At 36.9% G+C, this 15178-nt stretch overlaps 1 protein-coding gene across 1 annotated transcript in view; it reads right to left on the bottom strand.

Moving 5' to 3' along the window:
• Nucleotides 1-15178, bottom strand: part of LOC150081816 (transmembrane protein 120 homolog) — a 375137-nt gene that overhangs the window by 349741 nt on the left and 10218 nt on the right. Inside the window, exon 2 of the mRNA XM_090380327.1 lies at nt 13097-13215. Within this exon, the coding sequence (XP_090236453.1) occupies nt 13097-13215 (119 nt within the window). The remainder of the gene's footprint in view (nt 1-13096; nt 13216-15178) is intronic.

Here is a 15178-nt window from a genome sequence, read left to right as displayed (position 1 = left end):
CACATTGCATTCCACTTTCCATTTTGAGAAACCTTGCCCTGTTCAAATAGCTCAACTTCTTGAAAATCGGCTACGAATTCCATAAATGCCAATCTTCAGGTAATTCTCCAGTGGGGCAAAGACAACTTAGTTGATTTCAACCCTTCTAAAACTCAGTCTTGCCTTATACCTCAGAAAAAAGGATTCTTCTGCTCCTATGCTTATCTTTATTGACACTCCAATTTCTAGGCAAAATGATATATCTCTTTTGGGGATTAAGAGAGAGAGAGAGAGAGATTTGGGGTGGTGCCCCCAAAACTCTCTCAGGCTTCTTGATTCCATTCAGAAGAGGGCAGTTAGGTAAATTAATGATTCATCTCTAACAGAGTCTCTCCACTCGCTGTCTCATAGACGTACTGTTTCTGCTGCATGTCTCTTCTACAGATACTTCCATTGGCACTGTTCTTCTGAATTGGCTTCTATAATTCCCGCTCTCTCTCTTTCAAAACAGTCCGAACATGTGCCGCCGCCACCAGCCAACATCCATTTACTGTCCAACTTCAAACTCACAGGACCAACTTTTCATATTCCTCGTTTATTCATTCAACTGCCGTTTTCTGGAACAACCTTCCTTCATACGTATATCCTGAAAATTACAGTCTACAGAAGTTCAAGTCCAATGTCAACAAATATCTTCTTTCATCTTCTCAACCTCCAACCCAAGCACAGTACTAAGTACTATAGGTTCTAATGCCTCTCATATTTGGGGTTTACATAAAATATAAAAAAAAAAAACTGGAGATGGTGCAGTTTCTTTGGTTGAATTTTGGAGAAATTACAACATCAGGAAAGCAATAGACAAAATTCATGAGTCGTGGTCTGAAGTAACATCCAGCAATATGAGAACAGTTTGGAAGCATATTTTGCCACATTGCACAAATGATTTCTGTAGTTTCACTCATGCCAACACTGTTATTGATGAAACAGCAAATATTGGAAGAGATCTATAGGCTTTGATGAAATCGACAACAGTGATGTTCGGGAATTGCTGGAATCACATTCAGAACGATTAAGTGATTCTGATCTCCTTAATATTGACGAACAACAAGCATATGACGAGGTGGAAATTTGTGAGGAAGAAAATATTCAAGAAAAGAAGTTGACATTAAAAGAAATTGAAGGAATATTTTATGCAGCTGAAAATTTTAAACAATTAATCATGGATGCAGACCCAGATATCGAGCACAGTATGCAAATTTGCAGGAAAATTGAAAAAGATGTATATCCATACAAGCAAATTTATGATAAAAGGAAGAAAGAAAAGTCTGCGCAAACCTGCCTTTTGAAATATTTTACAAATAAATAAAAAAAGTTATATATTGTAATTTTTTTAATTTCAATAAACTTTTGATTACTATACTGCAAATATTTATAATTATCCTTTGCTTTTATACTGCTGTACATTAAATTTCCATAAAAAAACGTATTTTTAAAAATATTGATTGGTATATTGTAGGTCTTGGAACGAATTAGGCTATTTTGTATTGATTATTAACTTCGATTAGAGCGATTCCGCATAGCATGCCATTTTTGCGAAACCAATTAATCGTGCTAATCGAGGGATTCCTTATAGCTCAGGATTTGCTTATCCCCTTTGCTATCTCCCTTAATATAATTTGATGTATTCCATCCACCCTCAGGTGCCTTTTTTATGTTTCACAGTGACAATTTCTCTTCCGCTTTCCTTTTGTTATTTCAAAATCATTCAGCTCTCTGTTAGAGTTTGATAAACTTCTGCTGTCCACTTCCCTAAAGAATTCCTCATGTGTGAATGTAGATGGAAAATACCTATTCAGTTGGTCAGCAACATCAACAGTTAAACCATCGACATCAAGTGGACCAATGTGATTCCTACCCATCCTTCTAGTGTTTATATAAGCAAAGAAGTCTTTGCTGTTTTTCTTTGCATCCTCTCCAAAGATTTCTCATAATTTGCCTTGGCTTGCCTAATGTCCTTTGTGACTTGATTACAGACAAGTTTATATCTACCATAGGTTTCTGTAACCTCTGATGATTAACATGCATACCATGCATGTTTCTCAGAATAATCACCTGAGAGGGCATAAATTCAAATTGAGGAAAGACAGATGTAGGATAGACGTGTGGAAATTTGCCTTTAGCCAGCGGGTGGTTGGTTGGTGGAACAGACTTCCATCCCTTGTCGTGGAAGTTGACAGCCTAAATAAGTTTAAGGCTCAGCTGGACAGGTATTTTGAACGAACAGAGGGGTGAAGTGGAAGTGGTTTTTTTTTTTTTTTTTTTTTTTTTGGCTGATGCTGCATAAGCTTGCTTTCTTGCATCAAATGCCTCTACTAATGCTAATGCATTTTTCTTTTCTGCCACATGTCTCATTAGATCATCTAACATCCATTTAGGTGTAAGCCTTTACCAGTATTTCTTCGTTGGTATGAAAGTCTAGTAGCTTCCTTGAATGCTTCCCATTTAGAATTTTCTCATTAGTTGGTCCCATTGGGTAGGATAAAAAAACTGTTTTAGATCACTATAGTCTCCTTTATGAAAGCCATAACCTTTCCTTTTACCATTGACGGTAGTTACATCTTTCAATAAATCCTACATCAATATACTGTATTCACTAACATCTAGTGGTTCATTTATCTGCATGTTCTTAATGCATGAAAAAAACTTCTGTTAATCAAACCAGAATATTTCTGTCTCTTGTTGCCTCTAACTCATTACTGTAGGAACCAGTCATACAATAAATATGATACTGTGATGCAGTCACAAAGGAACTGGATTCAAAAAATAATTTGACTGCTGTACAAATTGGAGCAGTGTGACATTACGGACAAGTTGCTGCTAGTTTAAGTGGTTATCAATGGACACTGCTCTTCGTAGACTAATGTTATTAGTGGAGTCACCCAGCACCCATGGTTTGGTGCTGGGCCCATTATTTTCTGTAGTCATTAATGATATTGATCAAGGTATATCAAGTTTAATGTCTAAATTTGCAGATGGTATGGCAGTTGGCAAGGTATGCTATTGCAACAGGATCTAGAAAAATTAGGCAGATGGGCTGAGGAATGACAATTGAAGTTTATCACTGAAAAATGCAAGGTACTGTATATGGGTAACAGTAATCGCAGAATAACATACCAACTGTACGTTATTCTGGGATTATTCAGAGTGGTGAAGGAAAAACACCTGGGAGTAATTGTGCCGTCAAATATGAAGTCCTCTAAGTTGTGCAGACAGTATGCCAGGAGGCTCATGGGGTTTTGTCAGTGATATGCAGGAATTTTGCCAGCAAAGATAAGGAGGTGATTATCCCACTGTACAAAGGATAATCACATTGATTTAGCCACATCTTAAGTACTGCTTACAGGTCTGGAGGCCTCTTTTGCGGAAGGGTGTGGAACTCCTTGATTGGGTATAGAGAAGAGCAACAAGGTGAATGAGAGGAACAAGGTACCCTTACCATGAAAGGCTTTACTTCTGCAGACTGCAACACCCTAACCTGCAAGATCTGATTGAAGTGTTTAAGGATTTGAATGGATTAACAAAGCTTAATGCTGATGGAATGTTTCTTCTTGCTCAGACCATACACATGACAGGACTTGAATTCAAATTGAGGAAAGAGGTTGCATTGTAGATGTGTGGAAATTTGATGATTATGAGTGACATGCTAGAGTAATTCAGGAAATTATGCTGTAATATGAGTGATAACATGCGTCTTTCAGTCTCCTCTCAACTATTTCCCATAAAATTTTGGTAGTTTAAGTGAAGAGCGGGGGAGGGGCAATTTCTATCAGGAATGGAAATGGAAAAAAAAGTATCAGAGTAGAATATCAATATGATGGCCAACTACTGCTGGATGCTAAAGCTACTGAAACTAGCTTCCTGAGGTAGTCAAAGGTGAAAGTTTAACCCAGTCTAGTGGGTAAGAAATCCAATTTGTGGCCATCTATGTTTGACAGGAGGATGTAACCTTGCTTTTGATATTTCTGTTTTTACATATTTTATCAGTATTTTTATATAAAAGTTACCAATTTTTTGTATCTGTAAAAATACAAAATAAATGAGAACCAACCTCTACCAATACTTATGTGATAGAAGAAATTTCAAGTAACTTTTGAAATTTATATTAAAATGTAGTTCAGATTTTTTATCTGAACTACATTTTTAAAACATTAGAGAACTTAAAATACAGGCTGGTGTATTTTATGAAGAATGTTTCTTTAAAAGCATAACTACAGTAGAAGGCCAGATGTGATTTTTCCACTCTATTAAATTGGAATGCACTAGTATTCTTTTTTAAATTCTTCTGTATGACACTCCCACAGCCAAACGCTGGTAAACTGGACCACTGGATCAACACCTCTGCTTGGTGTCTGATCAAATTCTTGATGGGCTTTTGCCCATGAAAATATGTTGATAGTCTTAACTGTTTTGTTGTCTGTTCACTAATTCCCAAAATGAAAGGTAATGTGGGTTTCTGATTAATGGCTTTATTTTCATTGTTGCTGAATGTCCTGTTGGTTTCTTCTATGATTTTATTAAAAGGTTAATTGTTCTTGTTGGCTGAATTCCTGATGAATGCTAGTTTTTTCCCAAAAAGCCAATTTTATTTAGTTATTGGAATCATTTGGGGTCTAATTGTACCAAATGTCCTTTACATACCAATAAACTAGTTAAAATACTTCATGTAGAAAAGTGTCTTTATTAAGCCTTTCTTACTTAATCATACACTTAAAATCCTTGTGAAACTTTTGATAATGTTCCACATAAAAAAGTGCTATACAAATTGGAACAGCATGGGAGGGAGGGACAAGTTAGTGCTATGGATGGTTGAGTGGTAAGAGACAGTGGTTATTAATGACCGCTGCTCTTCAGGGACTAATGTTATGAGTAAAGTCCCCTCAAAATTTGGTGCTGGGTCCTTACTGTTTTTAATATTTATCAATTACAATAAATATTAAAAATAGATTTGATAAAATTAAGGATAGGATGATTAATGCAGTAATCAGATTATGCTACTCCAACAAGACCTGGATAAATTAGGGACATGGATTGAAAAATGGAAATTCATGCTTAACATTGATAAAAACAACATACTCTATGTGAATAGCAATAATCCTTGAATAACATTCCATTTGGGTGGTATCAGGTATCAAGACCTGGGGGGGGGGGGAATTGTATATGTGCAGATAGAATGCTAGGACAGCTCATAGGGTTCTGTCAATGATATTATTATTAGCCATATGGTGCAAGGAAGCCTGAGGCTTTTGCTACACTACCAAAAACAAATTTCTGAGTTACCAGTGTGAGAGAGAGAGAGAGAGAGAGAGAGAGAGAGAGAGAGAGAGAGAGAGAGAGAGAGAGAGAGAGAGAGAGAGAGAGTCAGTCAAAAGTAGAAGGGAATCACCAAGAAAGAGAAGAATGATTACATCCAGCTGAGGGCCCCCAGGTGTGCCAAGCCCATACTCACCAGATGTGAGACCCTGGGCAGGAATTTTGCAAGCAAGGACAAAGATCCCATTGTATTTAGGCAATAGTTAGGCTGCATCTTGAATATTGCATACAGGTTTGGAAGCTTCATATTAGGAAAGGTGTGGATTTGCTGGGACAGATATAGAGAAAAGGAACATGATTAGTCAGGATCACAAAAGGCTACTCTTATAAAGAAAGGCTTGAGTTCTGTAAATTGCTGTCTTTGGAAACTAGGCATCTGTGAGACCTGATTGAAGTGTTTAGGCTTTAAATGGGTTGAATAAACTGAATGCTGGTGACATCCACACATTCTCTCTTGATACACACAAAAGGATCTATATTTAAATTGGAAAAGGATGGCTGCAGGATAGATGTAACTTGTCTTTAGCCAGAATGATCACTGGAATAAGAATAAACTTCCATTTGGTTGTGGAAGTTTGAATAAATTTACAGGATTGAGCAAATTATTAGTATTGATGTGCAAACAAAATTTTTTTTATCTTTTTTATTGATGATATCATCTAATCTCATCTGCTTTCATCATTCTGTCATTACTAATACTAAATTTGCATCCCCTTGTGTCATGTGAGAAAGACTAATAGTGCCACTGGCATGCTGTGTACTCAACCCTTTTAAATCCCTAAATATTTCAATTATGTTGCCACACAGATGCCTAATTTCTAGACAGCAATTCACAGAACCTCCAGTCTTTCTTGGTAAGCATACCCATTTGGGCTCCCAGTTAATCCTGTTGCTTCTCTGTACTTGTTTTTTAATAGATCTATGTCCTTACTTAAATGAGAGTTTAAAACCTGCATGCAGTATTTAGGACCTAATCATTGCTTTATTCACTTTATTAGGACAATGAGCTAATAGCATAGTGAACTACTTTTTGCTGAAACACTGCTTTGACATTAAATGCGTGGAGTCATCAAGGTGTTGAAATGTGACACAAGAAATATTGGAGACCTGTGTAACAGAACTGTCCTGAATTTCTGGTGTAAAAAGTGCAGAGACTGTGCTGAAAAACATGCCCTTCCAGTTTATCTCACAGATGTTCAATGGAATAAACTGAAAAATGGTTGGAAATTTGAGGATCACAATCTTCTAGATTGCGATTCTCAAAGATCTGCTAAGAGCAGATCTTAAAGTCTTCCTTTTGTTCCTCAAATCATTCTTTTGCACATAGTAGTAGTAGTAGTGGCATGTGATGCAAGAAAGCAAGTGTATGAGCTTATGCAGCATCAGCCAAAAAAAAAAAAAAAAATCACACCATTCCCTCCAAATGCCTGTCCAGTGCCTCCTTAAATTTATTTAATCTGTCAACTTCCACAACGACAGATGGAAGTTTGTTCCAGCAATTAACCACCCACTGGCTAAAGGCAAATTTCTGCACATCTATTCTACATCTGTCTTTTCTTAATTTGAATTTATGCCCCCTTAGGTTCGTAATCTGAACAAGTGGAAGGATCCCATCAGAATTCAGCGTGCTCAACCCATTCAAGGCCTTATATACCTCAATCAGATCACCGTGCAGGTGCCTAGTCTCCAGCCACTGCAACTTGCAGAACTTAAGCCTCTCTTGGTAAGAGGATCCCTTCATTCCCCTCACCAATCTTGTTGCCCTTCTCTGTACACGCTCAAGTAAATCTACATCCTCCCTAAAATAAGGCCTCCAGACCTGTATGCAGTACTCAAGGCGTGGCCTGACCATTGCCTTATACAGAGGGACAATCATCTCCTTCTCCCTGCTAGCAAAATTCCTATATATCATTGACAAAACCCCATGCCCTGCCCTGGCAGCCTGTCTGCATTGCTCAGAAAACTTCATATCTGACTGCACAATTACTCCCAGGTCTTTTTCATTTTCTATCACCTTAAGTGTAGTACCTCAGAGTTGGTACGTTTCTCTGGGGTTACTTCTTTCCATATGCAGTACTTTGCATTTGTCAAGGTTAAACTTCAGTTGCCACTTCTTAGCCTATCTGCCCAAATTTTCTAGATCCTGTTGCAGTAGCACACTGCCATTACTGTCATTAACAACCCAGCCAACCTTTGTATCATCTGCAAACTTCGACATTAAGCCTGATATACCTTCATCAATATCATTGATAAATATACAAAACAACAGCGGACCTAACACCGAACCCTGTGGGGCTCTTCGTGGACTAATAACATTAGTCCACGAAGAGCAGCACCCATTGATTACCACTCTCTGTCTTCTCCCACTTAACCATCCTTTTATCCATTGTAGCAACTTACCCTTAATACCATTCTGCTCCAATTTGTACAATAGTCTTCCATGCGCAACAGTGTCAAAAGCTTTCCTGAAATCCAAATATATGATATCAAAATTATTTTCTGCATCAGTTCCTTTGTAACCACATCATAATATCCTATCAAATTTGTCAGACAAGACTTTCCCTTAACAAACCCATGCTGTGTCTGAATTATTGCTGCAGTCTTGTCTAGATGATCCTGCAATGTATCTTTAACCAGTGACTACATTATTTTACCCGGAACAGAAGTTAAACTAACTGGTCTGTAATTACTCGTGTCACCCTTTGATCTCCCTTTGTGAATTGGGGATACATTTGCATATCTCCAGTCCGTGGGGGCCTCCCATGAATCCAAGGATGCTCTCATAATTATGGCTAAGGGTTTGCTTAGTTGCTTTGCCACCTCCTTTAATATAACTGGATAGATCCCCATCCACCCCAGGTGCTTTTTGTTTTCAGTTTGCTTTCAGTTATTACAAAATCATTAAGTATCCTGCTAGATGATCTAGATGATCCTGCAATGTATCTTTAACCAGTGACTCCATTATTTTACCCGGAACAGAAGTTAAACTAGCTGGTCTGTAATTACTCGTGTCACCCTTCGATCCCCTTTTGTGAATTGGGGATACATTTGCACATCTCCAGTCCGTGGGGAGCTCCCTGAATCCAAGGATGCTCTCATAATTATGGCTAAGGGTTTGCTTATTTGCTTTGCTGTCTCCTTTAATATAACTGGATAGATCCCATCCACCCCAGGTGCTTTTCTTATGTTTAACTTCAACAATTTCTCCTCCACTTTGCTTTCAGTTATTACAAAATCATTAAGTATCCTGCTACAATTTGATAACCTTCTACCATTTTCAAACCTTAATAATTCCTCATGTGTGAATGTAGATGCAAAATACTCATTCAGTTTGTTTGCTATCTGAGCAGGATCATCAACAGTCGAACCATCGATGTCAAGTGGACCAATCAGATTCACTCTGTCACTTTACACTGTCAGCCACAGTTCACGAATATTTTCAAGGCATTTTTCAATTCATTAAAGACTAAGCAACCTGTCTACAGGGTTGACTGCTTTGTTGCAACATTGCACTGATGGAAAAATGTGCATGTGGTTCCCCCCAAATTTGTACTTTTCCATCAGTGCCAGAAAGTTTAAATCAAGACTTACTGGCCCACATCACTTGTCTCTAGTCCTCTATCATCCATTCTTTGTGTTCCTGACACACAAGCATGGCTGTATTTTATTTTTGGTGTCTGAGACCATGGCCTTCCATGAAGGTCTCCTGCTCTAATAGTGTAGCCTTTGTAGGATTCTTTGCTTGGTGCAGGTTTTAATGTCTTTTTGATTCCTGCATTAAATATGAAAGCTGTGTTAGATCATTTGTCAATGATAATCAGCTACTCATATTGGCTGCCTCACTCTGTCACTTTACACTGTCAGCAACAGTTCACGAATGTTTTCAAGGTATTTTTCATTAAAGACTAATGATACTAGTTTTGAATGCTTGACAAGTATATCCATCCTCTCTGTTGCAGCACCTGCTGAACATGTGCTAGCAAATTACTCTCTGAGATCCTGTCTGTTCACATTACCAGTGAACTGATTTGGGCAGTAGTCAAGTAACATGGCTTCATAGCTTTTTCTTGCACCATGTCAGATACCATGTGACCTTTTCAATTTACATATTTTTATACAGATTGTTGCATATAGTGTCCAGGAAATGTGCAACAAGTTAATCACCTCTATCCCTGCTGTCAAAGTTCCTTTATACCATTTACAGATTTCCTTTCCATGGGCTGTCACAGCAGAATGTTCACACTGTTCAGAGAACTTATTGGACTAAATATCACTAATGTATGTTTAACAATGGTACAAAAATACTCAACTTTTTCATGTAGATATAGTGTCTCCCATTCATTTTATATTTAAGTTTGTATATTCCACATCCTTTACTCAGTATAACCTTCCTTCTTATGTATTTTGTGAAAATTGCAATCTGTATAAATTAAAGTTCAACATCGACAAATATCTTCTGTCTTCTCAGCCATTAAATCGTGCACAATAATAGATTACTAGAGATTTCACTAATAATTTGTGTTGCTGGTTGCTGTTAAAAAATAAAATACAGTAATTGGGAAAATCTATTTGAGCAACAGCCATTATTGATATATAAGAGATTACATATCAATAAAGTAACGTTTGACAGCCTCGACGTATTCAAAATGATGATGAACTGAGAAAGCTTCTTTCATTCTAAGGAATCGTGTTGAAAGTATGGTGGGTATTTAGCATTTTTTAGTTACATGGTGACATTGTGTAATGTAAGAAAGTGGCACATCTCAATTTGCCTAAAGCGTGTCATGCTCCTGACACATATAAGACCTAAACTTGGTTTAGGTCTTATATGTGTCAATGTCAAGACATTTTCTAGACACTTCTCCCATTGTCTCACATGACAGTGCATTGGGCTGTGCCTTTCGTGTAACTTCTCAGCCAGTGAAACTGCAAAGCACTAGCAACCTCCACACATCTCTGACATGATTCCCTATGACTTTGATCAGCTCCCCACAATGAAAGAATCTCTCAGGGAAAGTATCTTTCAAATGAATAGGACATCTCACAAGCCACAGACCACTCTTTTAAATAAAAACTGTTCTTCAAATGGAAAATTGTTGTTACCACAGATACAAGAAAAGTATAAATATGTGGTGATCACACTGAAGGAGCCGACCGGGATAGCCAGGTGGGTAAAGTGCCTGCCTGGCAACCCAAAGGTCACGGGTTCGAATCCCGCCTTGGATCAGTGTAAAATGCAAAAACTTTGGGAGGTGCATTATGGCCACAGAAGCAGATGCGCCAACAAATAAAAAAAAATAAATAAATAAATAAAACACTGAAGGAATCGAATAAATAGCTGGGTGGTAATATATTGTATTTTTCCTGTTATCACAGTTTTCATTACTTTTAACTCAACACTCATGTATATTTAAAACCTACCTGTAGTTATTTTACAAATATTAGTGTACACGAAGTAAAAGTTATCAAAATGCAGTTAAAATTAGGGTTAAAATTATGGGGGATGGGATAAAGGTAGTGTTAATAGTCTAGCAAATGTTTAAAATACTTCAAAATTTTATTCTTAATTGTGACACTATATTATATCATATAGTGTCAGAAAGAATACTACTGCAACAAGATCTATAAAAATTAGGCAGATGGACCAAGAAGTGACAATTAAAGTTTAACATTGTGGTGCTGACAGGCATTAAAACAACTTGTGGGGTTCTGTCAGTGATATACAGAAATTCTCTCAAGAGGGACAGGTAGGTGATTATGGTTAGGCTATATCATGGTAATGCATACATGTCTGGAAGCCTCATTTTAAGAAGAATGTGGTACTGTTTGAATGGGTGCAGAGATGGGCAGCATGATTAAGCAAAAACACAAAAGGGGATTCTTACCACAAAAGACTCAGTTCTACAAATTGATACCAAGCACCTGCAAGAAGACCTGATTGAAGTGTTTAAGGCTTTATATGGCTTTGAGTAAATGAAATACTAATGGTAGCATCCTTTCTCTTTCTCAAATGCACATAAGGTGACATAAACCTAAATTGAAAGATAGATGTGCACAAATTTTCTTTAGCCAGAGAGTAATTCATTATCAAAATAAACTTCTATCTTGTGGTGAGTGAATAGTTTGAATAACTTCCCTTCAGTGGTGGTGCCCCCAAATATAACAGAGAAAGTGGTGCCACATGGCAAGTTGTAAACTTTATTTTTAATTTCAGAAAAAAATTTCAAAAAAACAAAAAATAATTAATTCTGCTGAAAATTAAAAGAAAACTTACAGCCATAAAAATGTAAAGATGAAGTTATTAACCTGTTCCATTTTCCACTTTAAAAAACTGGCACATTATAACTTTAGCTTTTAAAAAAATTTAAAATATATATTAAATACTACTATTCCCCTTCTTCCCCTTCCATTTAAAATTTTTTTTTCAAAATTTATTTAAAATTTGGGACATTGTGAAGTGTGTGAAATTTGATTATTACACATGTTGCGAACTCTACAATGCCAGTTATTCATGTTTATTATTCAAAAATAATAACAATAAATCTTTCAGAAATAATAATTTTTGAAATTTTTGGCCGTTACCATTCATATCGGTTGATTTCACTGAAAGAATTTTTTACGGTTGATATCACTGGAAGAATTTGAACTAGAAACAGTTTCCCATACTAGCATTACTACCAATTAAAAATGGAATAAATGGGGGAGGGGGGAGGTCAAACCATACCAAGTAAAATTTGTCAGTATTTAGGGAGGTACAGAAAATCACAAATTTTTATTACAACCATCAATGAGGGCTATACAAACATCAATGAGGGCTGGTTATTTTAAGTTATACCTCACAGGTTTTTTTTTGGCTGATACTATATAAGCTTCCTTCCTTGAATCATCTGTTACTCTTAATAATGATGATACTTTTTTTTTTTTTTTGTCCTCACCTTTTCCCATTATATATATATGAGGTCAGCGTTTTTAACTGTTTTGGCATGAAATTTTTATGGCCGAATGCCCTTCCTGACGCTCACCCTTTATCTGGGCTGGGGATATGCGGTGGTCATTCCCTGACCTTCCACATCCTCCGTATTTGGTGGTCACGGGCTCGAACCCCAGTCTAATTAGGAAGTGTGTGCTACGCACTGCTGCTCTTGCCCACCTCCCTATGGAGGCGAATAATGATAATACTAATATGAAAAAATAATACCTTTAATAACATCAATCTTGTTATCAAAAAAAAAATACTTCCTGACTATCATACGGCAAAATCTTGGAGTAGTGAAACCAACAAAATAAAAGGCAAAAACCAAGACTCTGTCAAAATTAACACAGGATCCACTGCATGGCACACTTTTTATGTGAACACAGAGCTGCAAAGAATTTTTTTTTTTACAGCTATACTTTTCCAAAAAAAAATTATTGCTTTTGATGAAGGTCAGTGAATATCATACTGGAGGAATAGTAAAATCAAACTGATGTAATTCTAAATTTTTAAAAACATTTCTGTGTTTCTGTTTTTTGGTGTAAAGTTTATGCCAAAGTACCTGTTCACAAAAGGATTAAGAAGCTTCACTTTAAAATTAAAATAAAACTCTCAACAGTACTAGGATAATTCAATGAAATCATCTAGCATGCCACCTGTGGCATGTGTGCTTACAAGGCACAGACCCTAATCCAATTCATTTAAAAATGTTATCTTAAAGAGAATATAGAACACATCATCAAGTCTTTTATATAAGATAAAATTAAAACTTACTGCTTCAAGGCTTCTGATATCTGGGCCATTCGATAATGGTGATGTGTAATACCTTTTGCACATCGTTCCTTCAACTTATGCAAATCTTCTGCTGTTTTTATGTAAGCTTTCTGTGCATTCTGCAAGAGAAAAGTTACTGTACGGCTGGCCTTGGAAACAATATGATCCACTTTTCTCTATATTATGAATAAGTCTAATTCGTAAACACACTTTCTGAACAAATCGCTGCAGTTCCTTATGATTCTTATGGTTGTGAAATAGAGTTATTACAAAATGTATTTCATAATGTAGGTAATTTACTATATTAGGGTGTTAACAATGAAATCTAATGCAACTGAAGCATGCAATCTCATGAAATCACATGCAAATAGAATGGGCCAGTAAATTAGAATGTTTTATAATGGGGGACTTACACTTTCCAGATATTGACTAGACCAATGTCAACTGGAGCCCAGCAAGCATGAGGAAGGTGCTCCACAAGTCTTTAATTAACAAATAAAAATGAAAAGTCTGATTATTAGAACTATAACATTATTTATTATAGCCAAGTGAAGACTCATCCATCACGGTATAATAATTACAACCTCTTCTGACTTTCTCCCCTGTTCAGAAATTTCATCCAATTCCCTCGCTTTATTGCATAATTTTCTCTGCAAACATAAATACACCTGATGATGCCAGTCCTCTTTTGCAACTGGTCATTTGTAAAATTAATTGTAGAAATCACTTAGGTTTCTTTTTTTAACTGGTTTAATTACATTGTGCCTGCAGGCCACAAAGCCCAGAAGTCTATGTTTGTGAAAAATAATGAAGAAGCGATTCCATGGAGATAATCTGTAAGAATGATACCGTGTAGAGTTCCAGAAAATTGAAAACATAACCTTGTTTACAGACAACTTCACCTTGGCTTTTGTTGGGATTGGTGAAGAGTGATGAATGTTTTCAAATTCTTTTCTCGTCTCTTTTGTTTCTAGGTCATAGTGATGTACCCAACAATCACATCAATCATCACAATTTGGTCAAAAAAAAATCAACATTCTCTTTACGAAGGTCAAAGAATTGTGTGGAACACACTCTTTCCTGTGGAAATTTTGAAGGGGTGTTTACAATATCAGAGCCCCTTAAGCTGCCTCCTTAGACATGCGCAGAAACTAATGCATTATGGTGCAGAGCCATGGCTAATTTTCTATAAAATTTATAGCCACATCAGTCTTCAAAGACTAGCTGTTCCACTTTAGCACACTGACAAGGTATGTAACTAAGATTGTCATCACATCAGAATGCACTGGTCCCACAGGACCTAGCTGTTGTCGGTGAATCAGTTTGTTGTACAATATCACCTTTTGGAACTAATGACATTAACGTGGGAGAACGGCAGAATTACTTAACAAGTACAGAAAGTTGAAAATGTTGAAAAAATCCACGAGTTACGGTTAAATTTGAAAGTGTCTGCAATTCTGCACAGACACCATAGGAGGGAGTATATGATGAGAGCCTTGTCAATCAATTCGGCCCTGGAGAGATTGTTCAAGGATCATGGGGTAGAATTTTTCTCGGCGTGGTCTGTGCTTGTTAACAGACCTCGTTAGGAGAGACTGCTTCTACAGGAATGGGATACGCTTAAATAGAAAGTGTTCAAGAATATTTGCTGATGCTATCGAGGCAGAGTTAGGTGGGTTGGAAAACTGCTAGCTTGGGTGGGATTCACAGACTAAAAGATTAACAGTAGCCGCAGACAGAGGGGGAAAGTGATTCTTGCTTCTATTGTAATGAGCAGCAGCCTACAGAGCAAGTTGCTGGGGATTTCAAGAGCTGCCCAAAGTCATCATGGAACAAGCAAATACGTGGGCTATGTTAGGGGAACTAAGAATAAAAACAGGTGTATGTATACTTGCATGTACACCAATCCTAGAAGCATAGTAAATAAATTTGATGAATTTGAAGTGCTGATTAAAGGCAGATATTGTTAGGATATCAGAGACATGGGGTCACACAGATATAAGCAGTGCAGAATTAGAATTTGACGTACAATGTGTATAGGAAGGATAGACAGGAGAGGAAGGGAGGAGGGGTTATGCTGTT

The sequence above is a fragment of the Mastigoproctus giganteus genome, chromosome 8 (genome assembly GCF_048544385.1).
Source record: "Mastigoproctus giganteus isolate SK-2022 chromosome 8, ASM4854438v1, whole genome shotgun sequence".
NCBI lineage: Eukaryota > Metazoa > Arthropoda > Arachnida > Uropygi > Thelyphonidae > Mastigoproctus > Mastigoproctus giganteus.
Note: the sequence above shows the minus strand (reverse complement) of the source record. Positions and strands in the feature narration are given on the sequence as shown.